Source organism: Gorilla gorilla, chromosome 9, assembly GCF_029281585.2.
Source record: "Gorilla gorilla gorilla isolate KB3781 chromosome 9, NHGRI_mGorGor1-v2.1_pri, whole genome shotgun sequence".
Lineage (NCBI taxonomy): Eukaryota > Metazoa > Chordata > Mammalia > Primates > Hominidae > Gorilla > Gorilla gorilla.
The window spans coordinates 40,423,878-40,449,228 of record NC_073233.2 but is presented as its reverse complement, the minus strand read 5'-3'; the positions used below and the strand labels follow the sequence as shown (position 1 = coordinate 40,449,228).

Here is a 25,351-nt window from a genome sequence, read left to right as displayed (position 1 = left end):
AAGGCTTATTATATTAGAATACATTATTTAAAATGCAAGACTTAAGAAAAACTTAAAGTCATCAAGAGGAAAAATGAACCTAAACATAAAAATAAAGGCTGACAGCTATCCACAACAAATTTGCTGAATTCCAACAGAAGACTTGGACACTGATGAAATTCATATTTTCTTTCATAAGCTAAGAAAGAAACCAAGGAACCAATTAAAACAAAAGTGAAAAAATATTTTTTAATTATTTTTTTAAAATAGAGATGGTGTCTCGCTACACTGCCCAGACTGGTCTTGAACTCCTGACCTCAAGTGATCCTCCCATCTCAGCCTCCTAAAGTACTAGGATTATAGGTATGAGCCACCTCACCTGGCCCTGAAGAAAATAGTTTTATCACTCTTACCTGTGTAGCTTCTGGTTGTACAGGAACTTGATTAGGCTGAGCAAGTCTAGATTCAGAATGAACTGCAAAGGTGACCAAAACATTTTTGTCAAACAAAATTAAATTTTTAGAGAGACGCGTCTAAATACCTTTTATTTCGCTATTAAAGGCTTTTTTTTTGCGGGGCGGGGGGGGGGGTCTCACTCTGTCACCCAGGCTGGAGTACAGTGATGTGATCTTAGCTCACTGCAACCTCTGCCTCCCAGGCTCAAGTGATCCTCCCACCTCAGCCTCCCAAGTAGCTGTGACTACAGGTGTGTGCCACCACACTCGGATAATATTTGTATTTTTAGTAGAGACAGGGTTTCGCCATGTTGCCCAGGCTGGTCTCAAACTCCTAGGCTCAAGCAATCTGCCCACCTCAGCCTCCCAAAGTGCTGGGATTACAGGAATGAACCACCATGCCCGGCAATTAAAGGTAAATTTCTATAGCCAAACCATAAATAAACTTTTTAGCAATCATGAAAGTAAATTGGGAAATGCAGATAAAATTTTAGCTTTCAAGTGAGCATTTTGGTTTACCGGCAGTGGTTATTATTTAATAGTTTACTTTCACAATTGGTTTCATCTTGTTTTTTTCCAAAAGTAAAGTAAAATGTTAATAGAATGCACTAACAAATAATCAGTGCCATGACAAAAGACTTTTAAAGCTGTACAATAAAGTGGCATTATTCATACTCCAGACCTCAGACAGATAGTATTCCATTTTGATCTTTTGTTTCTTCTGAAACAGGGTCTCACTGTGTTGCCCAGGCTGGAGCGTAGTGGCGCCATCATAGCTAACTGTAGTCTCAAACTCTGGGCTCAAGAAATCCTCCCACCTTGGCTTCTTGAGTAGCTGGGACTATAGATGCATGCCACCCTGCCAAGCTAACTTTTTTATTTGACTAATTTTTAATTTTTTTGTAGAGGCGAGGTCTATGTTGCTCAGGCTGGTCTCAAACTCCTGGGCTCAAGTGATCCTCCCTCCTCAGCCTCCCAAAGCACTGAGATTACAGGCATGAGCTACCATACCCGGCTCAATATATGTTAACATAACCAACTTTCAATTTCAAGTGTTTCTAGAGAAAAAGAAAATTTAAAATATGTACTTTTCGGCCAGGCACAGTGGCTCATGCTTGTAATCGCAGCACTTTGGGAGGCCGAGGCGGGTGGATCACGAAGTCAAAAGACTGACACCATCCTGGCCAACATGGTGAAACCCCATCTCTACTTAAAATACAAAAATTAGCCGGGTGTAGTGTGGTGTGTGCCTGTACTTCCAGCTACTGGGGAGGCTGAGGCAGGAGAATCCCTTGAACCTGGGAGGCAGGGGTTGCAGTGTGCCGAGCCAAGAATGCACCACTGCACTCCAGCCTGGCGACAGAGCGAGACTGCGTCTCTAAATAAACAAATAAATAATATATACTTTTTAACAGCCTATATTCAACTCAGCATGCATCTTCTTAACAATTCCCATCACTCTCTCACCTCCCTTCCCAACAATGATTAAACAGATAATCAAAACGACGATCTTTGGTTAGTCATTTAGAAAGCACCCATTTTCACTAGAGAGTCTAATGGACTCAGCATTATGTAAATAACTAAATAGCCTTACAGGTTTTATCAGTGCTATGTATACTGACTTTCACACAATTCCCCAGCTGAGAAAACGACTTACTCTCTTCCTTTGGTAGAGCTCAGAAAATGAACACTAAAAACCATGATTGCTCTCTTGTAGGTGTCACCTTTGATCTGTTTTCTAAAACTCTTGATAGAAATATGAGAGATATGAGCTCCCTTTACTTCAGAAAAATCCTAACTACCTTACACCAAATTAACTGTCATTAAACATACTTTTACTCAGCAATTTCTTTAATGATATTTAACATCATGCAACATTAAATAGGTTATTTTATTTAGTTCCACTTTTGTGCAACTGAAACTGATGTGTTCTGGGAAAAACCAAGATGACTCACAATCACTAATAGTCCTGGAGAGAAGGTCCACTTAACCCAATGGAAGGCACCAACTCTATTTAGTGCTACTACTTCAAATAATGGTGTAAGTCCAGAAAGAGTCTGAAACTGTCTTGTGGTTTCTCTCTTCCCTTTGCCACTTACATATTCCCTTACCCACTTCATTGCTGTGTATTTTTTTAAAGTAATAAAATCCAGAAATTCTCCTAGAAAGCTAAAAGCATTCCAAAAAAGGCACCTCTATTATTTTTACTCCTAGATTAATTTTGAAATTTTAAAAGCCAAGCAAAATTTCACTTGTTAAAGTTACAAAAACAGACAAAACTGGTCTATTATAGTTACAAGTACGGAAGTGGTTGCTATCGCTAGGGGTGAGGGTAACTAGTGATTTAAAGGAAACAACGTAAGTTTCTGGGGTACTGGTAATGTTTCATTTCTTAATCTAGCTGCAGGTGTTTTCAGTTTATAAAAACTCATTAAACTTGCGTATATTTTTCTATATCTACATGCCAATGAAAAGTTTAAAAATAAACAGTTATAAACTACATTTTTAATTCAAATTATAGGAACAATAACATTCTTTTTATCAAATTAAAAGACCTAAGAGTCAAAATTAAACAGTCATTAAAATAAACAAAACTTATTTTCACAATCTTTTTAAAACCTGAAAGTACTGGCCTTACACTTCTCTCTCACATAAAAATGTACCACTACTAACCTGGAGGGCAAACCAGCTGGGGCATGTCCATGTTTTGTGTTGGATTCATAGGCTGTGCAGATACAATGGCAGGATCAAGTGTCTGGTTTTCAAAATCCAGCATTGAATCCTACAGGTTAAGTTAGGATAGAATAAAGTCAAATAATATAAACACTTAAACTTTCTGTTACGGTGTTTGACTAAAATGAACATACCTGTATGAAATTATAGGGACCCTGCATTTGTGCCATAAGGTCTTGTACTCGCTGTCTTCTCACAAGCGGATCTGCCTGAGCCACTGGAGTCAAAGAGTGGGGCTCTGGTACTGAAGGGGATGCAGCCTGAGGTTGCTGCTGGAGTGAATTTACCACCTAAGGTAGAAAAAAAAGGATAAGAAGGAATAGGAGAGCAAAAAAGCTCCACTCACTACCACCATGATGGGTCTCCCACACTACATATACCATCTATACTATAAACAGAACGGGCTTTAATGCAGTTACCCAAATGAATTACATTTATGCCAAATTTAACATTCTGAAAAATGTCATCACTTCTACAGTGTTTCAGTTCCATAAGACCACTATGTAGCATTTCATGTTGATTTACTTATTTATTTATTTTTTCTTCTTTTGAGACAGAATCTAGCTCTGTAGCCCAGGCTGGACAGCAGTGGCAGGATCTCGACTCACTGCAACATCCATCTCCCGGGTTCAAGCAATTCTCCTGCCTCAGCCTCTCAGGTAGCTGGGATTACAGGCACCCATCACCACACCCGGCTAATTTTTGTATTTTTAGTGGAGACAGGGTTTCACACCATATTGGCCAGGCTGGTCTTGAACTCCTGACCTTGTGACCCACCCGCCTTGGCATCCCAAGTGCTGGGAATACAGGCATGAGCCACCATGCCCAGCCTCAGATTTATTTTATAAGCTGCTTTCAAAGAAAGATTACCTGTGTTTACATCCTAAAATAATGTATTTTTCTTAAAACTGTTATGCCTTCTATAGTAACTGGATTTATATATCTATGTCAAATATATATCTATCTCACAACCTGGTACATAGCACTCAAGAAATGTTAGCTATTATTATCATCAAGATTTGGGTTTTTCCCATTCCATTTTCTCAGCCAACACCATAGGATCAAGCTTTACCAACTCATCTAAACTGCTACAGAAGCCAAAGCTCACTCTATTAGCCTTTTCCTAGCTCTAATAATTTCCTCTGGTTATTGTTCTTAGTAATTCCCTGCTCTGCAAGGAAATCCTATCTTTTATTACATCAAATTTATATTATTCTGTCTGGATTTAAAACTGGACAAGTCATACTGGTTGAAACTAGGCAAAATCAGCTATTCCCTTTATAAACAACACAGATAAAAATCACTACCAAAGTGAAACCAACAATCTGTGTAATACCAACTTCGGGATGCTCCAAAAATTCGTGGAATCTCATGTGGATAGCCTTTAGAAAGGCCCACCTACTAGATACAAAGAACAAACCATACTGGCACAGTGGTAAGTAGTATGCTCTTCTCAGATAAAATCCAAAAAATGCTTAACTACAAAGCACCGTATACTGCTTCCCAACTTTTTCCTACTATGTCAATATTTACCTTGCATTCTATGTTCAATAAAACAAATATGCTAATAGTTCATTTCTACTTCTACATCCATGCTAATACATCCCTATTACCTGGCTCCCCTAAAAACATACATCCCATCTACTTAGTCAAGGCTCAATGGGTTCGTACACCTCATATATACAGCTGACATTTGAACAACATGGGCTTGAACTGCACCGGTTCACTTATCCTCCAGTACTCTTGAGATGTGAAACACCTGTATATATGTGGGTCCCGCAGATACATGGCACAACTTGCGTATGAGCAGACTTTGGTGTGTGGGAGTGTCCTAAAACCAATGCCCCTGGTATAACAAGGAACAACTGTAAATCACCTCTACTAATCTTTTTGATTGATTTCTCTTCTAATCCTCCTTTAACATTTCTGAACTGCATTCTTTAATTCAGCAAATATACACTATTTTGTTGGGACTTCCTGCGCAGTATTTTCATCCCAAGTACCTTTCTGGGGTTAAGTGCCTACTCTCTTTATCTTACCAATGGGACATTTTGGTGCTCCAATAGAGGGATGAAGTTGCTGGCACAATTATAACATCTATGGGCCAGGCGCAGTGGCTCATGACTGTAATCCCAGCACTTTGGGAGGCAGAAACGGGCAGATCACTTGAGGTCAGGAATTCAAGACCAGTCTGGCCAAAATGGTGAAACCCCATCTCTACTGGGCAAGAGTGAGACTCTCAAAAAAAAAAAAATCTTTGCAATCTCTTTGGAAAATGGGTTTTTTCCTTCTTCTTTTGAGACAGAGTCTCTGTCAACCAGGTTGGAATGCAGTGGCACGATCTCAGCTCACTACAACTTCTGTCTCCCCAGTTCAAGTGATTCTCGTACCTCAGCCTCCCAAGTAGCTGGGATTACAGGCATGCACCACCACGCCCAGGTTTTTGTTTGTTTTTGAAGTAGAGACTGGGTTTCACCATGTTGGCCAGGCTGGTCTCAAACTCTTGGCCTCATGTGATCCACCTGCCTCAGCCCCACAAAGTGCTGGGGTTACAGGCATGAACCACCGTGCCCGGCCAAGAGAATGGTCTTGATATAAGAATAACATATTAAAAGGAAAAGCATATTACCCTCAGCTTACAGCTATTTTCCTGCACTTTGGGGGTGTAAAGAAAGACATCTAAAAGAAGATCAAAAGGAAGGCCAGGACCAGTTGGTAAGGTTTTTGGACTGTATCTTACAAGTAACAAGGCATCACTGAGAGCCTCAAGTACAAGTAACTTAAAGCTAACTTTTCCAATAATTAAGTTGTGACAATGAATAGGATGGTCTGGAGGCAGTCAGAGAGGAGTAATATGAAGAGAGTCACTGAACTAGACATGAGGACCCGAAAAAAATCATCATTATCAGTTGAGAGACAGCATTAGAAAACACTAGAGGAAGTCTACAGCCTGGTGACCAAACAGCATTAGGGTAAAGGAGGAGTGCAAGATGATACCCCAAAACACAGCTATCAGTGTGGGAGCCCAGATTTTTACAGAGCAACCTAATTTCAGTAAGAGACAAATCATGGTAACAAATTAATCCACAGATAACTTTGTATAAAATAATTTTTTTAGATTGGTTCAGCAAAGCAGGGATCCTATTAAACATCCACAGGGATAAACATTCATTTTTTTGGAAGTAACAGTCTGGTGTAATGAGTCTGTTATTATAATAAATGTACTAATAATGCAAAAAACAATCTTAATTTGTTCTCAGTAGAGATAAAAATTACTAACTGAAGACAAAGACAACAACTTTGCAATACAGAGAACTCTTACCTCAACCGTTTCAACTGTCCACTCATCTACCTGCTCCTTTTCACCACTGGTGAACTGTGTTTCTGCCATGAACTGTCTATTTACATACTGCAAAGCAAAGTAAATGTTTGAGACATTTGTTTGAAAGGCAGCAAAGTAAAGGCAGCATTAAATTAAAATCATACCTCTGTTGATTCAACTTCACTTTGCTCAGTGTACTCTTCTGCTGGCTCAGGTTCTAAGAGGTTAAAAAATGGTGCAAAACAAAAGGATTTTTAGGTCAGTGATACTACTCTACTCTGTGTGATATTGGTAGATACACGTCATTATGCATTTGTCCAAACCCAGAGAATTATAACAGTAAGAGTAAACCCATATGTTAACTATGGACTTTGGGTGATAATAATGTGTCAGTCTGGGTTTATCCATTGTTAACAAATGTACCACTCTGGTGGGGGGGGATGCTGACAATGAGAGAGGCTGTGCATCTGTGAGGGTAGAAAGTAAATGGGAAATCTCTACACCTTCTGTTCAGTTTTGCTGTGAGCCTAAAACTGCTCTAAAAAATAAAGTCGGCCAGGCACAGTGGCTCACGTCTGTAATCCCAGCACTTTGGAAGGCCAAGACAGGTGGATCACCTCAGGTCAGGAGTTCGAGACCAACCTAGCCAACCTGGTGAAACCCCAACTCTACTAAAAATGCAAAAAATTAGCCGGGCATGGTGGCGGACGCCTGCAATCCCAGCTACTCAGGAGGCTGAGGCAGGAGAATCGCTTGAACCTGGGAGATGGAGGTTGCAGTGAGCCGAGATCAGGCCATTGTGCTCCAACCTGGGAAACAAGAGCAAAACTCCATCTCAAAAAATAAAAATAAAAAATAAAAATAAAGTCTATTTTTAGAAATGATGCCATGAAGTGTAATAAATCTTTTTTAAAGTTAAGAATTCAACTAGGCCAGGCGCGCTGGCTCACGCCTGTAATCCCAGCACTTTGGGAGGCCGAGGTGGGGGGATCACCTGAGGTCAGGAGCTTGAGACCAGCCTGGCCAACATGGTGAAACCCCGTCTCTACTAAAAATACAAAAATTAGCCAGACGTGGTGGTGTGTGCCTGTAATACCAGCTACTGGGAAGGCTGAGGCATGAGAATCACTTGAACCCGGGAGGCAGAGGTTGCAGCAAGCTGAGATCGCACCACTGCACTCCAGCCTGGGTGACAGAGTGAGACTCAGTGCCCCCTGCCCCCCCTAAAAAAGAATTCAACTTAAGGCCGGGCATGGTGGCTCACGCCTATAATCTCAGGACTTTGGGAGGCCAATGTGGGCAAATCACTTGAGGTCAGGAGTTCGAGACCAGCCTGGCCGATATGGTGAAACCCTGTCTCTATTAAAGATACAAAAAAAATCGAGTCAGGTGTCGTGGCATGCACCTGTAATCCCAGCTACTTGAGAGGCTAAGGCAGGAGAATTGCTTGACCCTTGGAGGCGGAAACTGCAGTGAGCCAAGATCATGCGACTACACTCCAGCGTGGGCGACAGAACTAGACTCTGACTCAAAAAAAAAAATAAATAAATGCTGGGCACAGTGGCTCATGCCTGTAATCCCAGCACTTTGGAAGGCCAAGGCGGGTAGATACCCTGAGGTCAGGAGTTCGAGACCAGCCTGACCAACATGGTGAAACCCCATCTCTACTGAAAATACAAAAATTAGCCTGGCGTGCTGGTGCGCCTGTAGTCCCCACTACTCAGGAGCCTGAGACAGGATAATCGCTTGAACCCGGGAGGCAGAGGTTGCAGTGAGTCAGGATCACGCCACTGCACTCCAGCCTGAGTGACAGAGACTGTCTCAAAAAAAAAAAAAAAAAAAGAGAATTCAACTTAAATTCCAATTAAGTAAATAGGTTGCCATCACATAATCTGAATTTACTTACAAACTTATTTATAAAGTTAATTAACAGTGTTTTATATTTTAGAAAGTTTTCTTTACCATTTATTCCAGAATTACTTCAGGTTCAACAGTAGCTATTTCAGATAATGTATAATGCAAATAAAGAGCTACTATATTAAAAGCCCTCTCCCGTCTCATAAGTAATAGTATAAAGCAGCATACAGATTAAAAATCTTACTTTACTTAGTAAAGTGGTAAGAGGGGGAAAAAGATTGCCTTATATTAATCTCCAACTATTAACTCCACCAATGTACAATCTTCACTTCTAGTTTCAACCTACTAGCTACCAGTTACTAAGTGCTTACCACGTGTCAGGCACTGTATACACACTTGACATATTTTCTAAATGGGGAACCTGAGGTACAAGAGTTTCATTAACTTGCCCAAAGTTACAGAGCTAGTAAGTGTTGAAGCCAAGATTTAAATTCAGGCACTCTGATTCTAACAAAATTTATGCTCCAATGTTTCCTTGTATTCAGAATTTTACTCATCAACATAAGAGTTATCATAAAAGTACTCACAGTTAAGTGTCTAGCTATATAATTAGTGTTGTGCTACATGATAAAATTAACTGGAAAAGACCCCTTGCCTTGGAGGAATTTATAGTTCAAGATTATGGAGCTATAATCTCCCCATGATTAAAACAAAACAAAACAAAAGCAACTCATACTATTCATCCAATGCACTGGCATAGTAAATAGCAAATCTGGGCATGTCAGACAGAAACCTATTTGAAAATCCTTGTAACAGCTGGCCCTCACCCATACTCCTGCCCATCAATACTACTGCAAAAGAACTATCAGTTTATAATAGTGATCAAGACTAGTAAGACAAATGACTACTAAGACAAAAAATAATGAATACTGGTAGGAATTACTCTTGATAATCTGTCTTAACATTTTGTCAAGGCCGGGCGCAGTGGCTCACGCCTGTAATCTCAGCACTTTGGGAGGCCGAGGCGGGTGGATCACGAGGTCAAGGGATCGAGACCATCCTGGCCAACACAGTGAAACCCCGTCTTTACTAAAAATTCAAAAAAAATAGCCGGGCGTGGTGGCGGGCGCCTGTAGTCACAGCTGCTCAGGAGGCTGAGGCAGGAGAATGGCGTGAACCCAGGAGGCAGAGCTTGCAGTGAGCCGAGATCACGCCACTGCACTCCAGCCTGGGCAACAGAGCGAGACTCTGTCTCAAAAAAAAAAAAAACAAAAAACAAAAAAAAAACATTTTGTCATGCTTAAAGTCTCTTTAAAAATAAAATCTAGTGTACATATATGAAAACTAAGTAAGTGTATAGTTTAAACTTGTAGCAAAATCAAATAAAACCAGGACCCTAAACTAAAGTTGATATCCACCTAATACTCACCAGCTTCAGGTACCTGGTCTTCAACTGCAGGTGCTGAGGCTGCCTCTTCTTCCTCACACAGCCCATTCTGGTGGTTGTGGGTGCTGTCAAAGTAGTTTGACTGAAAAACACGCTCAACAATTTCCTTTAGAACTTTATCTAAGAAAAAGAACATGAATTATAATGTAAGACTTATCTGAGGATGCCTGGCTTGAAGAAGATCCAACATTCTATAAAATATTGTGATTAAAAAATTAACTGTTAATAAAACACATATACACATAAAAAGATTACATTTCACCAAGAACAGAAATGTATTACAGAATGATAGGGAACAAGAAGAATGTAGTTATATTAAACTTTACGGGGTTTTTGTTTGTTTGTTTTTGAGATACAGTCTTACTCTGAAACCCAGGCTGGAGTGCAGTGGCGTTATCTCAGCTCACTGCAACCTCTGCCTCCCAGATTCAAGCAATTCTTGTTCCTCAGCCTCCCAAGTAGCTGAGATTACAGGCGTGTACCACCACGTCAAGCCAATTTTTGTATTTTCAGTAGAGGCAAGGTTTCACCATGTTGCCTAGTGAAGGTCTGACCTCAGGCGATATGCCCACCTCGGCTTCCCAAAGGGCTGGGATTAACAGGCATGAGCCACCATGCCCGGCCTGAACTTTATGTATTTTAAGTAAACTAGTTAGGTGGAAAAAGATGACATTTAACATGTATTCATTCAAAAGTATTTATTCAGCACCTACTACACATTAGACAATATGCTAGGCACTGGGAAAACAAAAAGGTATGTAAAGACACAATATATCCCCTCAATAAGCTTATGGTCTAACAGAAGTGGTATCAAATACAACTACAAAAAACTTACATCTGTGAAAAGTACTACACAGAACTACAATGGACTGGACCCAATCAGAGTGAGGCCACAAAAGGTTTCCCTAGGTAAGTGCTACAAGAGTTGAAATCTAGAAGAGTAGAGGGGAAGAAGTGTTTCAAGGGAGAAGAAAGAGCATTACAAAGTCCTATACAAAAGATGTCAAATACAAGAAAAGGAAAGGAAGCCACTGTGGCTAAAATACAGGGAATAAAGAACATGCATAGGGAAAGACGTGGCTGGAGAAACTGGTAAAGGCCAGACCATGAATGTCCTTGAAGTTAAGGACAAACTTACATAAAATAAAACTGAGATGAAGCCACTGAAGATTTTAAAGAGGGAGAGGGGTGGACTCAGTTAAGCAACTGCATCAGATAAGAGAAAGGTATAAAAGTAGAAGAGAAAGAAGTAGACAATCGAAAGATATTCAAAAACAAACAAAAACTATCAGAATTTGGTGTACCAGGGTATTTTTTAAAAGTGCAGGGCAGAGGGGGAGATGTATGAAGAGTTATTACTTTCAATTTTCTTAGCTTGTATATTATTAATAGATACATAGTAGAGCCACTCCCTGATAGGTCACTGTAAAGAAAAATAAAACTTTGAGGACCATAATGTATCAAAAGCATTGGGAAATTAATCCTAATAAACTACCAACAACTCTTTAGATAATGAACACTTCATATGTTTTCCTTATTTCACTTCAGCGGCTCCTGGCTCAAAACTGTTTTCAAAAAGTTATAGATACAAATCAAATGTACATAAAAACACTAATTTGGGTATATTAGTACCTTCCCATTATAAAGATTAGTACCTTTCCATTGTAAAGATGTTACATTTCTAAGATGTGGGAACAAGATTAGGTAGAAAATAACCCCAAAACAAGCTATAAGCTTAAAGGTTTAATAACACCTTTGTTACTCTTCAACAATGCTCATGAAAATCTGATGAAGCTTGACCTAAAACTACTTTTTTAAGCTAACAAGCTTATACATATAGAACTTGCAGAACTAAAAGCAAAAGGGTAAACACATATTGTACAAAGAAATACAGACCAGAGTAAATGTTAACAAACCAAGAAAATTATTTCTTAAATGAAGAAAGGACAGACAACGACTGGCACCCATTTCCTTAAAGCAAATATACTCTTCTAAATTTTGCCAATTAAAGCTCATACCATTTTGGTGATTAAAGCTTATAATCCAATCTGATTTCTTTTCAACCAATAGCTAAAAATGCATAAATACAGATACTTTCATTTTATGTTCAAAAATCTACCTTCCTAATGCAACCTTATAAATGGCAAAGGTAAGAATCTATTCCCTGATTTCACAGAAGGCTAAAAACGTAAATTCCTAGCTTACTGAAGGAGTGAAACGTAAATGTCCCTTTTTAAAAAAATCAGTTCACAGTTGCATGTTTGAGAATAAGGAGCTCACAAAGAAAACTAGACCAAGTATCAGCATATTTTAAATACAGAAAAAAATTAACATCCTCAAATTAGCAGATGTCTAAGACAAACTAAAGAAAAACTAAGGCAATAACCATGAGCAGAATGTATGAAATGCAATAATTGTTTCACAAAACTTCAGCCATAAAACAAACAGTCCCTATCTATTACCAAAAGCTGTGGAAAGTCAATCTAATGTTAATCTGTCCACCTCAAACACAGTTAAGTTACATACAAGACCATGTGAAGTTAGGACTATCATATTCCCAGTTTTAGTTGTTTGTTGCCGGTGTTCTGATTTCCACATTACAGATTAAACATACAAAGAAACAAAAAAGAAATAAACCAAACAGTAAATAGCAGATGAATGCTATGTATACATTTCTAAATTTTACTCAATTAATATTAATTTTAAATAGGAAAACTAGCTGGGCGCAGTGGCTCACACCTGTAATCCCAGCACTCTGGGAGGCCCAGGCAGGTGAATCATTTGCAGTAAGGAGTTCGAGACCAGCCTGGCCTACATGGCGAAACCCTGTCTCTACTAAAAATACAAAAAATAGCCAGGTGTGGTGGCGCATGCCTGTAATCCCAGCTACTCGGGAGGATGAGGTGATAGAAATCACTTAAACCTGGGAGGCGGAGGTTGCTGTGAGCTGAGATCACGCCACTATACTCCAACCTGGGCAACAGAGTAGACCCTGTCTCCAAAAAAAAAAAAAAAAAAAAAAAAAACTAATTTTTTTCTTCCAAGTGAACTATAAACATAAGAAAATTAGTTTTTAAAGATTCCTAGTTATAAAATCAAAGTTATCACAGTGATACTCACAGGTGGTTCCACATACAGGTTTTTCCTTCCCTTCCAGCAGGTCCCACAGGTGAATGGAGGCATGTTCATACTGTTCATTCAACCTTTTAATAGTAAATAGCTAATTAATAACCTTTCAGTTGTCAACTTAAATACTCAGAAGTTTCTATTATCAAATACCACTAATACCTCAAGCTCATGTCCCGTTCAGGGTCTACTAGCTTATAGAATTCATCCAACAATGACAACTCCTCTTCGGACAATATTGGCACTCCATTCAAACCTTGTTTCAGGTCAGTCCGCACTTCATCATCTCCCAATTTGTCCAAAACATACTGTAGCTCAAGTACAGTTTTTAAACGTTTCTGTTCAGCTTCTTCTCTCATAAGCTGCTCCCGACGTGCTGTCTTCTTTATTGTTTTCTGAATCTGCAAAACAATATAAAAGTAAAACACCAAAATTAGTTATATAAAACTTAGTTCAATCCATTTCAGGTCCAGCTTAAATAAAACATGTTTTACTCAATGAGTGAGATATGACCCCAATACACAAAAGGATGATTCCCGACTTACAAATACAGTTTTAAACATAATCTATTTTAAGCAATTGTTAAAAATTCAGAACAGCTCTTTCCCTAGAAGGTATTTTACTACTGAAATATTACTGATGAAACAATGTGTTTGGGGCTTGTTTGAAAATAATCTAGAGGGCAAACGGAGCAAGGAAATGAATGTGGATTTATATGAAATACGATTGACCATGAGATGATAAATATACAAGCTGGGTACAGGTACAAAGAGTTTCACTGTATTGTTTTCTTTAGTTAGGTATATATATCTGAAATTTTTCATTATGCATATAAAAAGTAAAAATTTAATGAATTTAGAAATTATACAGAAATGTAAAGGCCTAGGCCAATTAAAAAAGAAACCCAACCACAGCAACAATAAAAATCTTACCTCGATCTAGCTCCTCTATGGGCAAATGACCCAAAGTTCTAACTTTGAGTATCTACTAATGACTCACAAGGAAATGCCAAAAACCCACAAGTGCCCCTTTGCCCCAAATAATCCACTGCCAGTCTCAGAAAGATATTCCATCTTACTGAAAAGAGTGCCTAATTTGTTTTTATGAATAAGATGATGCTGGTGGAGAAAAATAGACAAAGCTAAGTATGAATGTATTTTTCCCACATTCCTTTTTTTCTTTCCTGGAAAGCCTGAAAGGAAAGCATCAGCCAAACTCAATTATTCCTCTCCCTCTCCCGTGTATCTAACATGAGGTTGGGAACAGAGGAAGGCTAGTCTTTTCAAAAGCCATGGTAGTGCTTTCTTTTCCACTTTTTCCCCCTTCTCAAGCCTCACTAGGATGAACCAAGACACAGAAAACCAAAATAGGGACATATGAAACCTATACTAAAGGGAAAAATGGGGAAGGAGACCTGGGAAGAATGATGAAGGCTGCAATAACAAGACAAATCTATAATGGTAACAGAGTGTGCAGAATAAATATCTTAGCAATAAATGGCAAGTGATAGCTACAGTGAGCTGAGATCATGCTACTGCACTCCAGCCTGGATGAAACAGTGAGACTGTCTCAAGGAAAAAAAAAAAAAAAAGTCTTTTTTAAAAAAATAATTTAAAAAAAGTTTTTTGAGGCAAGGTTTATGTTTCCAAGGCTGGTCTTGGGTCTTGAACTCCTGGCCTCAAGCGATCCTCTCACCTCAGCCTCCTAAAATACTAGGATTACAGGTATGAGCCACCATGACCAGCCAGGAAGGAGTTTTTTGTTTGTTTGTTTTTTGAGATGGAGTCTCACTCTGTTGCCCAGGAGTGCAGCGGCACGATCTTGGCTCACTGACACCTCTACCTCTCGAATTCAAGTAATTCTCCTGCCTCAGCCTCCTGGGATTACAGGTGTGTGCTGCCAAGCCCGGCTAATTTTTATATTTTTAGCAGAGACAGGGTTTCACTATGTTGGCCAGGCTGGTCTCGAACTCCTGACCTCAGGTGATCCACCCACCTCGGCCTTCCAAAGTGCTGGGGTTACAGGCGTGAGCAACCACACCCTGCCCAGGAAGGTCTTTATAGGTAGGTGGAGGCAGGAAACACAGGAAGAGGGACAGGAATATGAAAGGAAGTTAACAAAGCAAAAGAAGATAAGAAAGAAAGCTATTCTGTATGAAATGAATAGTTCAAGAAGGAAAAAGGTGAAAAGGTAGGCTGGAGCCAAGCTAAAGAAGTTCTCGAATGCTAAACAAAAAGCATGTTTAATAATTGTGGAAAGTATACCAAAGGATCAAAGATAAACAAAAGCTCTGCTAATGAAGTTAAAGCTCAGAGAAAAGTCCTGAAAATACCAAAGTGTTACAAGAGAAGCAAAAAAGGATACAGGTATTTTCATTACACAGTGATAGTAACTTCCAAAATAGATGTTACATTAAACTGTATAGCAATCCTGCTTCTATTTTAAAAAAGCAAGAAAAAGAAATTGGGCAGGGTTCATTAAACTAAGTGGAATAAATCTCTCCTTTGGTGCTATGGTCTGAATGCATCCCCCTAAAATTCAAGTGTTGGAAACTTAACCCTCCCAACGCAATAGTGTTGGGAGGGTGGGCCTTTTGGGAGCTATTTAGAATGAATTAATATACTATAAAAAGAGCTTGCAGGAGTATGATCACTCTCTCTTGCCCTTAAGCCTTCTACCACCAGGTGAGGACACAGTAATGCAACAAGATGCTGGTACCTTGATCTTGGACTTCCCAGCATCCAGAAGTGTGAGAAACAAATTTCTGTTCTTTATATAAATTATCCGGTCTCAGGCATTCCATTATAGTAACACAAAGTTGACTAAGACACTAGGTACAAAATTAAATTACTTTTTTTGTTTTCAGCAAAGATTTTCCTTCCCTGATCAGATGTAATAAGTAATTCTAAGATTAAGTAATTGAAGCTAGGCACGTTGGCTCACACCTGTAATCCCAACACTTTGGGAGGCTGAGGCAGGCCGATCATCTGAGGGGTCAGGAGTTTGAGACAAGCCTGGCTGACATGGTGAAACCCCATCCCTACTAAAAATTAAAAAATTAGACTGGCCATGGTGGCGCAGGTCTGTAGTCCCAGTTACTCGGGAGGCGGAGGTTGCAGTGAGCTGAGATAGCGGCACTGCACTCCAGCCTGGGCGACAGAGCAGGACTCTGTCTCAAAACAAGACAAACAAACAAAAAAAGGATTAAGTGCTCGAAATATATTAGTTATGCATCAAATACTGTTCTAAGCACAACCCTATGAGGTTATTATCACCACTTTACAGATTAGAAAACCAAGGCACTGTGATGGCCTCTGCCCATCAGCCCCCTTTCTATCCTATTGGATCTGTTTCTCTGGAAAACCTTGACTAATACAAGAACAGTGAAATTAAGTAACTCATCCATGGTCAAACTACAAAGTCAAGTCACAAAATTAGGATTCAACTGGGCAGTCTGCTTCTAGAATCTGATCTCTTAATCCCTACACTGCATTGTCTCATATAATAAACTTTTTTGTTTCAGCAAATTAGAGGCAACTTTACATAGTCACATATTACTTAACAAGGATACATTCTGAGAAATATGTCAGTAGGGAATTTCATCATTGTGCAAACATGGAGTGTACTTACACAACCTAGATAGTACAATCTACTACACACCTAGGCTATGTGGTATAGCATATTAGCTCCTAGACTACAAATGTGTACAGCATGTTACTGTACTGAATACTGTAGGCAACTGTAACACAGAGGTATTTATATATCGAAACATAGAATAGGTACAGTAAAAATACACTATTACAGTGTTATGGGACCATCATCATATATGTGGTCCACAGCTGACTGAAACATCATTATGGAGTACATGCCTGTATTTCAACGTTATTAGTCTTCTCCAAAGAAGATGACACTTACTCAGATGGCTTAATTTTCTGGCCTCAACAAATTATCTGACTTTGCTTGCATTTAACTTTTGTCCTTATTCCCAAAGGTTTTTGTCACATCAAAAACCCACTATTAAGTTGGATCGAGTGCTGATATAGGAGCACATCAGTTTGCCATACCCCTTAATGTTCCTAAAGCAGAGAATAATTACCAATTATATAAACGAGCCTCTTTATTTTCTGACAGTTTAAATTGTGAGTCATTAGACATAAGGAACATGATAAATAAAAAACATTTATGTATTTCTAATGACTATCTGATTTTTATGTATTTGCAGAGCTAACATTTTAAACCAATGAGACCTTTAGCATAGCTACTATACACGTCTGTCAAATCTCAAACTTGGTCCTTTTAAAAAATTTTTTTAATTTAATTTTTTTTTTTTTTTTAGAGATGGGGTTTTATCACGTTGCCCAGGCTGAAGTGCGGTGGCTATTCACAGGAACGATCATATGCACTACAGCCATGAACTCTTGGCCTCAACCTATTGAGGAGCCAGGGCTACAAGCACATGCCACTGCCCCTAATTTCAAACTTAGTATTTTTAAAAGACATCTTTCAGGTGTTACATTTTACTTTACAGAATGTGAAGGCATCTTAGATATAATTGGATACAACTGTCTCACCTTGCAGAGAGCTTATCAATAGTAATGGAAGGACTAAAACCCAAAGAAACAACAAAAGTATTTCATAAATATGTATACTTTCTTTCACTTACATCTTGACTTAGTGCCATGAAGCTCCTCTGTAATTCTTTTGCAAACTCCAAATTATTTGTGACTTCCTGGTACTTAGAAACAGCATCCTAAAATGACAAAGAACCCAAACTTTACTGGAAAGACAAAAAACCACAGAATTAATTTTTGTCTTTAAAATAGTGAGCATTAGGTCTAAAATAAAAATATAACATCTTTACCAGCTGATCTTGATTAAGCCTTTCCCCTTTGTTCATTCGTTCCTGGTAATCATCAAGCTTACCCTATGTTAAAAGAAAAAAAAGAATTACATTCCGTTTTGAAGGTATATACCAGCTTAAGCATGCTTGACAAAACCCTCACAATCCTCTAAGTTTGTCTCAAATTTTGACTTAAATAAACTTTTAAGATATATTCCAGTTTAAGTACATAAAAATTTTTTTTTTGAGACAGAGTTTCGCTCTTGTCACCCAGGCTAGCGTGTAATGGCACGATCTTGTCTCAATGCAACCTCTGCCTCCCACGTTCAAGCTATTCTACTGCATCAGCCCCTAAAGTAGCTGGGATTACAGGCACTCACCACCACGCCCAGCTAATTTTTTTGTATTTTTTGTAGAGACAGGGTTTCACCATGTGGCCAGGCTGATCTCAAACTCCTGACCTCAGGTGATCCACCCACCTCGGCCTCCCCAAGTGCTAGGATTACAAGCATGAGCCACCGCGCCCAGCCTAAGTACATAAAACTTTTTAGATATACTCCAACCATTGCTGAATGATATCAAAGGCTGTATTGTAAACCAATGGCACAACATTATTCATTCTTTAGCTTAATCAAGAAAGAGTATTAGATGGACTAGGCATATGGCTCCTACCCAATGGGTAAGGGCCACAATTTGGTTAGGATCCTGCTTATACCCAAGTGAGCACATCAGACATTTATCAAGTTAAATTTTTGCCTCTCCCTCTCCCCATAGTAAGAATTCATGTGACTAGGTGATATAAGAGTATTTTTAGGCTGAACACGGTGGCTCACACCTGTAATCCCAGCACTTTGGGAGGCCAAGGTGGGCGGATCACCTGAGGTCAGGAGTTCGAGACCAGCCTGACCAACATGGAGAAACCTTGTCTCTACTAAAAATACAAAATTAGCTGGGCATGGTGGTGCATGCCTGTAATCCCAGCTACTCAGGAGGCTGAGGCAGGAGAATCACTTGAACCCAAGAGGCAGAGGCTGCGGTGAGCCGAGATCGCACCATTGCACTCCAGCCTGGGCAACAAGAGTGAAATTTTGCATCCCCCCAAAAAAAAAAAAAAAAAAAGAGTATTTCTTCGGGCCAGGCACGATGGCTCCCGCCTGTAATCCCAGCATTCTGGAAGGCCAAGGTGGGTGGATCATTTGAGGTCAGGAGATTAAGACCAGCCTGGCCAACATGATGAAACCCCATCTCTACCAAAAAACACAAAAATTAGCTGGGTATGGTGGTACGAGACTGTAGTCCCAGGTACTTGGGAGGTTGAGGTGGGAGAATCACTTGAACCCTGGATGTGAAGGCTGCAGTTAGCTGAAATAATGCCAAAACTCCAGCCTAGGCAACAGCGTGAGACGCTGCTCCCCACCCCAAGGGGAAAAAAAGTATTTTTTTTCTGAATAAACTCATGGGCATATTGTCTTTAATGTACTTCATACATTTATCTTGAACAAGATAGCTACCACCTCACTAATACATGAGTCAACAGCTTTGCTTTGTTAGTTCCAGGGTGAGGACAGAAAACTAACATCTGGTTTAAGATCCCATTTTCTTGCTAAGATTAAAACTTTGCAGGTTTCCCAGGCTACTATTAAGTAAGACCCCACAGATACTCAGGTAATGCAACAGAGTCACAAACTATTATTATTGTAAAGGTCAGAGGACAGTGAATAAGGATAAATCTAAATTAACAGGACAACACTTAATCCCAATAAATTATGAACATACATAGTTCCTTACCCCCTTACCAATAATAAAATTGTGAAACAAAGTACAAAGTTAAATTCTAATAAAGGGCATTCAGAAACCACAGAGGCCAGTTTAAAAGCGATGGTAATAAGTTTTGTTTTTTTTTTCTTTTTTTTTTTTTTAGGTCAAATGATCTATTTTCTTTGCACCATAAACAAATGTCAACTTGCCTAGCCATTCTACCCCAAATTGAAAACCCTACCACAATTCCTTCCTAACACCGGAGGTAAATAAAACCAAGATAATCACTAAGACATTAAAGGCTTTTAATAGTACCCAATTTTATTATTAGATGAACTATTTCGCACCATCTATAAGCCTCCAAATAAACAGGTATAAAATTTCAGTCTACTGATTTGAGGAAAAAAAAAAATTTTTTTTTTTACACTGATATGACAGACCTGACCCCAGGTGCAGAAGATGTGTCCAATTACCTCACAATACCCTGAGGATCAACAGATAGTTCATTCTCTTTTTTAAAAGGGAAGAAAAGGGAAGACTCATAAGCTTGGGAAGCTAAAAAGTTTTAAAATAAAAAATTCTATTTGCTTAAAGGGTAGGCTATTTTTAAGAAATAAAAAACTAGACCAGGCCCGGTGGCTCACACCTGTAATCCCAGCATTTTGGAAGGTCAACGTCGGCAGATAACAAGGTCATGAGTTCAAGACCAGCCTGGCCAACATTGTGAAACCCCGTGTCTACCAAAAATATAAAAATTAGCCGGGCATGGTGGCGCGCACTTGTAATCCCAGCTACTCAGAAGGCTGAGGCAGGAGAATCGCTTGAACCTGGGAGGCAGAGGTTGCAGTGAGCTGAGATCATGCCACTGCACTCCAGCCTGGGACAAAGCGAGACTCCATCTAAAAAAAAAAAAAAAAAAAAAAAAAAACTAAATAAGTTTTGAATTTATGATTTAGGATATTCCAAAATAATAATATTATAATCACAATTCCTCTATTTAAAAATATACAAACAGAAAATACGCAAATAGGAGGGCCTAAAGTTCAGTGCTAGTACACAGTTCATTATTACTGAACAAAAGAAACACTGTTATTAACTTATACCTGGTATTTACTATCTTCATTTTTCTATAGTATTGTACACTTTTCAAGAAAATTGTTGCTAAATCTAGAAATACACCATACATCCCTCATGGGGTAGAGTTTGTATATCTAACCAAAATGGAGGTTGAATCAAACTCCTAAAAAATGTTTGTGTAGCGATGAAAATAAATATAAAAAGATAAACAATGAAAAAGGTAAGAATGGTACCTGAGTGGTAAAATTATAGCCAGAGCTGTGTTCCTTTTGCTTTGTTTTATACACTTAACTACTGTGCAATGAACATATAGTTTGTATAATGAAAACAATAAGAATTCCACGCAACAGAAAAGACACTAAAATTGACAGACTTCACTACATTGTCAGGACTCTCACCAATAACAATCCTTAATTATGAACCTATACTATCCTATAGTAGGACAAGCTATCCTAGAGTAGAAAACCTCCAATTTTCTACACAATAACAAATTTAGAATTCATCCAAACCGAGAGCTATCGCAGATTACATTTTCCAAAGATAGCTACAAAATCTGCATGCAGTCTCACATACTGTTCTAAAATGTGACCTTGGCACTACTCCATTAACAACTAATCTACTTCCCCTGCCATTGTACTTGAGTGAGCTTCAACCAAGAGTACTGTATAAGTGATGCTGTATGATTTCCAAGGCTGAGTCATAAAAGCAATCTATCTCTGCCTTGTTTGCTGGTGATCCAAACACCTGTATTTGGAGCCTTCAGCCATCATACAAATACAGTAACTCTGCGACTGCCACATCATGAGGAAGCCATGCCATGAAGAAAGGCCTCTTGCTTCTGATCAGCAATCCCTGTGGTTCTACTCATTTTAGTCCAAGCAACAAACATATGTATGAACAAGTCTTAAGTCTTCCCACGAGGCCCCCAGTGTCATCGAACAGAAACATCAAAACTCCTGTGTGCCCTGTCTGAATCCCTGACAGGCAGAATCTTTGTGCATAAGAAAATCATGGTTTTAATCCCTTAAATTTTGGATTAATCTGTTACATGGAACAGATTAAAGGGACTGGAACTGGAACAAGGTTAAAGGGGAAATGAAAAGGGAAACAGCCAGTATGTGAAACTCAGCTTCATGGTACACATCTTCATGGAACATTATGACAAAACAAAGTATGCAAAAAGAACTCTGCATAGCCAAAATAAACATCTATACATTATGGCCAGGCATGGTTGCTCAGGCCTGCAATCCCAGCACTTTGGGAGGCCAGGGCAGAAGGATCACTTGAGGCCAGGAGTTCACGACCAGCCTGGACAACATAGTGAGAACCTGTCTCTACAAAAAATTTAAAAATTACCGAGGCGTGGAAATTTTTTAACTTAGTGCCTATGGTCCTAGCTACTTGGGAGGCTGAGACAGGATGATCACGAGACCACAAGACGGAAGTCGTGATGTGCACGACTGCCCTCCAGCCTGGGTGACAGCACAGTATCTTGGCCAATAAAATAAAAATTAAAAAAAAAAAAACAACTGTGCATTTTATTAAAGCTCATATGCCTATTATTCTGATTTAGTATTACTATTAACATATTTCTCATGTTTCAATCCAATAACTGAGATTTTTAAAAGGTGAAGAACTGATGAGTTTACTGTAAGGAAGTAAGTATGTAAATCATAACTCAACAATCTCAAGAATCTTTTACAGAATTTTCAAAGAGCAGACCACAGTTCCTTATACCCAGCGAACTGAATTGCCCAATCAAAAAAATGTAGTAAATCAAAGGTACAGGTCCCGACGCCATGGCTCACACCTGTAATCCCAACACTTTGGGAGGCCAAGGCAGGCAGATCACTAGAGGTCAGGAGTTCAAGACCATCTTGGCCAACATGACAAAATCTCGTCTCTACTAAAAATACAAAAATTAGCTGGGCGTGGTGGCATGAACCTGTAATCCCAGCTACTCAAGAGGCTGAGGCACGAGAATCACTTGAACCCGGGAGGTGGAGACTACACTGAGTCAAGATTGTGTCACTGCATTCCAGCCTGGGAAACAGAGTAAGACTGTCTTTAAAAAAAAAAAAAAAATGCTGGGTGTGATGGCTCACGCCTGTAATGCTAGCACTTCGGGAGGCTGAGGCGGGTGGATCACAAGGTCAAGAGTTGGAGACCAGCCTGGCCAACATGGTGAAACCCTAACTCTACTGAAAAAAAAAAAAAATACAAAAATTAGCCAGGCATGGTGGCATGTGCTTGTAGTCCCAGCTACTCGGGAGGCTAAGGCAGGTGGTGGAGGTTGCAGTGAGCCAAGATCATGCCACTGCACTCCAGCCTGGACAACAGAGTGAGACTCCGTCTCAAAAAAATAAATAAATAAAAAAGGTGGCCAGGCACAGTGGCTCACGCCTGTAATTCCAGCACTTTGGGAGGCCGAGGCAGGCGGATCACAAGGTCAGGAGTTCAAGACCAGCCTGGCCAATATGGTGAAACCCCGTCTCTACTAAAAATACAAAAATGAGCCGGGTGTGGAGGCGGCCACCTGTAATCCCAGCTACTCGGGAGGCTGAGGCAGGAGAACTGCTTGAACTCGGGAGGCAGAGGTTGCAGAGAGCCAAGATCGTGCCACTGCACTCCAGCCTGGGTGACAGAGTGAGAATCTGTCTCAAAAAAAAATAAAAAATAAATAAATAAAAATAAATTAAAAAGGTACAGAAACTAAAGGTCTTGGCCGAGCACAGTGGCTCACGCCTGTAATCCTAGCACTTTAGCACTTTGAGAGGCCAAGGTGAGGAAACCATCTGAGCTCAAGAGTAAGAGTTCAAGACCAGCCCAGGCAACATGGCAAAACCCTGTCTCTGCAAAAAATACAAAAAGTAGCCGGGCCTGGTGGCGCGCACCTGCAGTCCCAGGAGGTACAGGTAGGAGGATCACTGAGGCTGCAGTGAGTAGCCTCAATGTGTGATCGCGCTATCACACTCCAGCCTGACCAAGAGTGAGATCAAAAGAAACTACAGGTCATCCATATAACATTTTTCTTTTTTTTTTTTTTTTTTTTTTTTTTGAGACGGAGTCTCGCTCTGTCGCCCAGGCTGGAGTGCAGTGGTGCAATCTCGGCTCACTGCAAGCTCCGCCTCCCGGGTTCACGCCATTCTCCTGCCTCAGCCTCCCGAGTAGCTGGGACTATAGGCGCCCGCCACTGCGCCCGGCTAATTTTTTGTATTTTTAGTAGAGATGGGGTTTCACCGTGGTCTCGATCTCCTGACCTCGTGATCCGCCCACCTCGGCCTCCCAAAGTGCTGGGATTACAGGCGTGAGCCACCGCGCCCGGCCCATATAACATTTTTCTAACCACAATAAAAAAAAAAGTTTCATCATAGCATTACACATGTTCTTCCATGGCTGTTAACATTTTCTACACTACTATTATAAATATCCTATCCCCTGTCCTTGCCTAAGCTTCAGGAAAGCAGGATCCTAAGTCTGATCAAAGTTTCTAATAAACAGCACTCATAAGAGGAAATACCAAAACTTATTAAGAAAACTGCAGGATGACAATAAAAACTTAATTAAAAGGCACTAGTTTTTCCCTTATCAGTAAAATATAGGATTTCCTGATCTCTCAGCTATTGAGGTATACAAAGAACTTTATCACCATGGAATCTGAGCTGGGAAGGACTTTGTTTCACTATTATATATAATCAGATCTCTGCAGAGCAGAGACCCTATGTTGGTTTACGTCAGTGATTTTTAAAACTGTAGGCCCCAAACCAGCAACATCAGCCATCAACTGGCGACTTGTTAGAAACACAAATTCTCAGGCACTACCCCAGACCTACTGAATCAGAAACTCAGTGGTGGCTGGGGGAACCCAGCAATTTGTAGTTGGTATTGAGTCTTCTGGGTGATTCTGATGCATACTTAAGTTTGAGAAATACTCATCTCGTTCAAATACATTGTAATTAACTTGTAATAGCCCAGTAGAACCTGGAAATAAATTATTCTGAATCAAACATATGGTATGATTAGTGACCTTAAAAACCATTATACGGGGCCGGGTGCAGTGGCTCACGCCTGTAATCCCAGCACTATGGGAGACCGAGGCGGGCAAATCACGAGGTCAGGAGATCAAGACCATCCTGGCTAACAAGGTGAAACCCTGTCTCTACTAAAAATACAAAAAAAAATTGGTCGGGCATGGTGGCGGGCACCTGTAGTCCCAGCTACTCAGGAGGCTGAGGCAGGAGAAAGGTGAGAATCCGGGAGGCGGAGCTTGCAGTGAGCCGAGATAGCGCCCCTGCACTCCAGCCTGGGCAACAGAGCGACACTCCATCTCAAAAAAAAAAAAAAAAAAAACCATTATACAGCAGCTTTAATTTGGAAGTAAGTTGTTTAATAAACTTTAAAGTTGAAACTTTAAACAACCCAGAAAACTTGAACTGTGGTTGGATTTCTAGACCAGTTTACGAATCTAACCTAATAACTATTTCATAAAGAGAACACTCGTTTATGATCTGAACACTTAGGGGTTACCACCTTTGAGGAGAGGTGAGAGAGAAAAAACAAAGGCTTACCACTGCCATTTGTAAGTAGTACTTTTGCTAAATCTTGCATTCTTAGCTGACACCTCAGAAGTTAAACTAAGCGGTAAATACCAAAATGTACACTATAAACAGAAAGCCTCTTATGACAATTGGTCTAATTTTTTACTTTTCAAAATGAAAGTAGCTATTACTATAGCTATAAAGATTACTACAGCTTGC

General features: G+C 39.7%; 1 protein-coding gene across 2 annotated transcripts in view; it reads right to left on the bottom strand.

The window, feature by feature from the left end:
- Positions 1–25,351, bottom strand: part of CAPRIN1 (cell cycle associated protein 1) — a 50,376-nt gene that overhangs the window by 11,412 nt on the left and 13,613 nt on the right. For both annotated transcript variants that reach the window (XM_031015973.2, XM_055355513.2), the window contains 10 exons: positions 17,781–17,843; positions 17,583–17,669; positions 13,082–13,320; positions 12,914–12,996; positions 9,776–9,913; positions 6,654–6,706; positions 6,490–6,576; positions 3,302–3,457; positions 3,108–3,216; positions 393–454 (listed from right to left, as the gene is read on the bottom strand). In XM_031015973.2, coding sequence (XP_030871833.1) covers positions 393–454; positions 3,108–3,216; positions 3,302–3,457; positions 6,490–6,576; positions 6,654–6,706; positions 9,776–9,913; positions 12,914–12,996; positions 13,082–13,320; positions 17,583–17,669; positions 17,781–17,843 — 1,077 coding nt within the window. The remainder of the gene's footprint in view (positions 1–392; positions 455–3,107; positions 3,217–3,301; positions 3,458–6,489; positions 6,577–6,653; positions 6,707–9,775; positions 9,914–12,913; positions 12,997–13,081; positions 13,321–17,582; positions 17,670–17,780; positions 17,844–25,351) is intronic.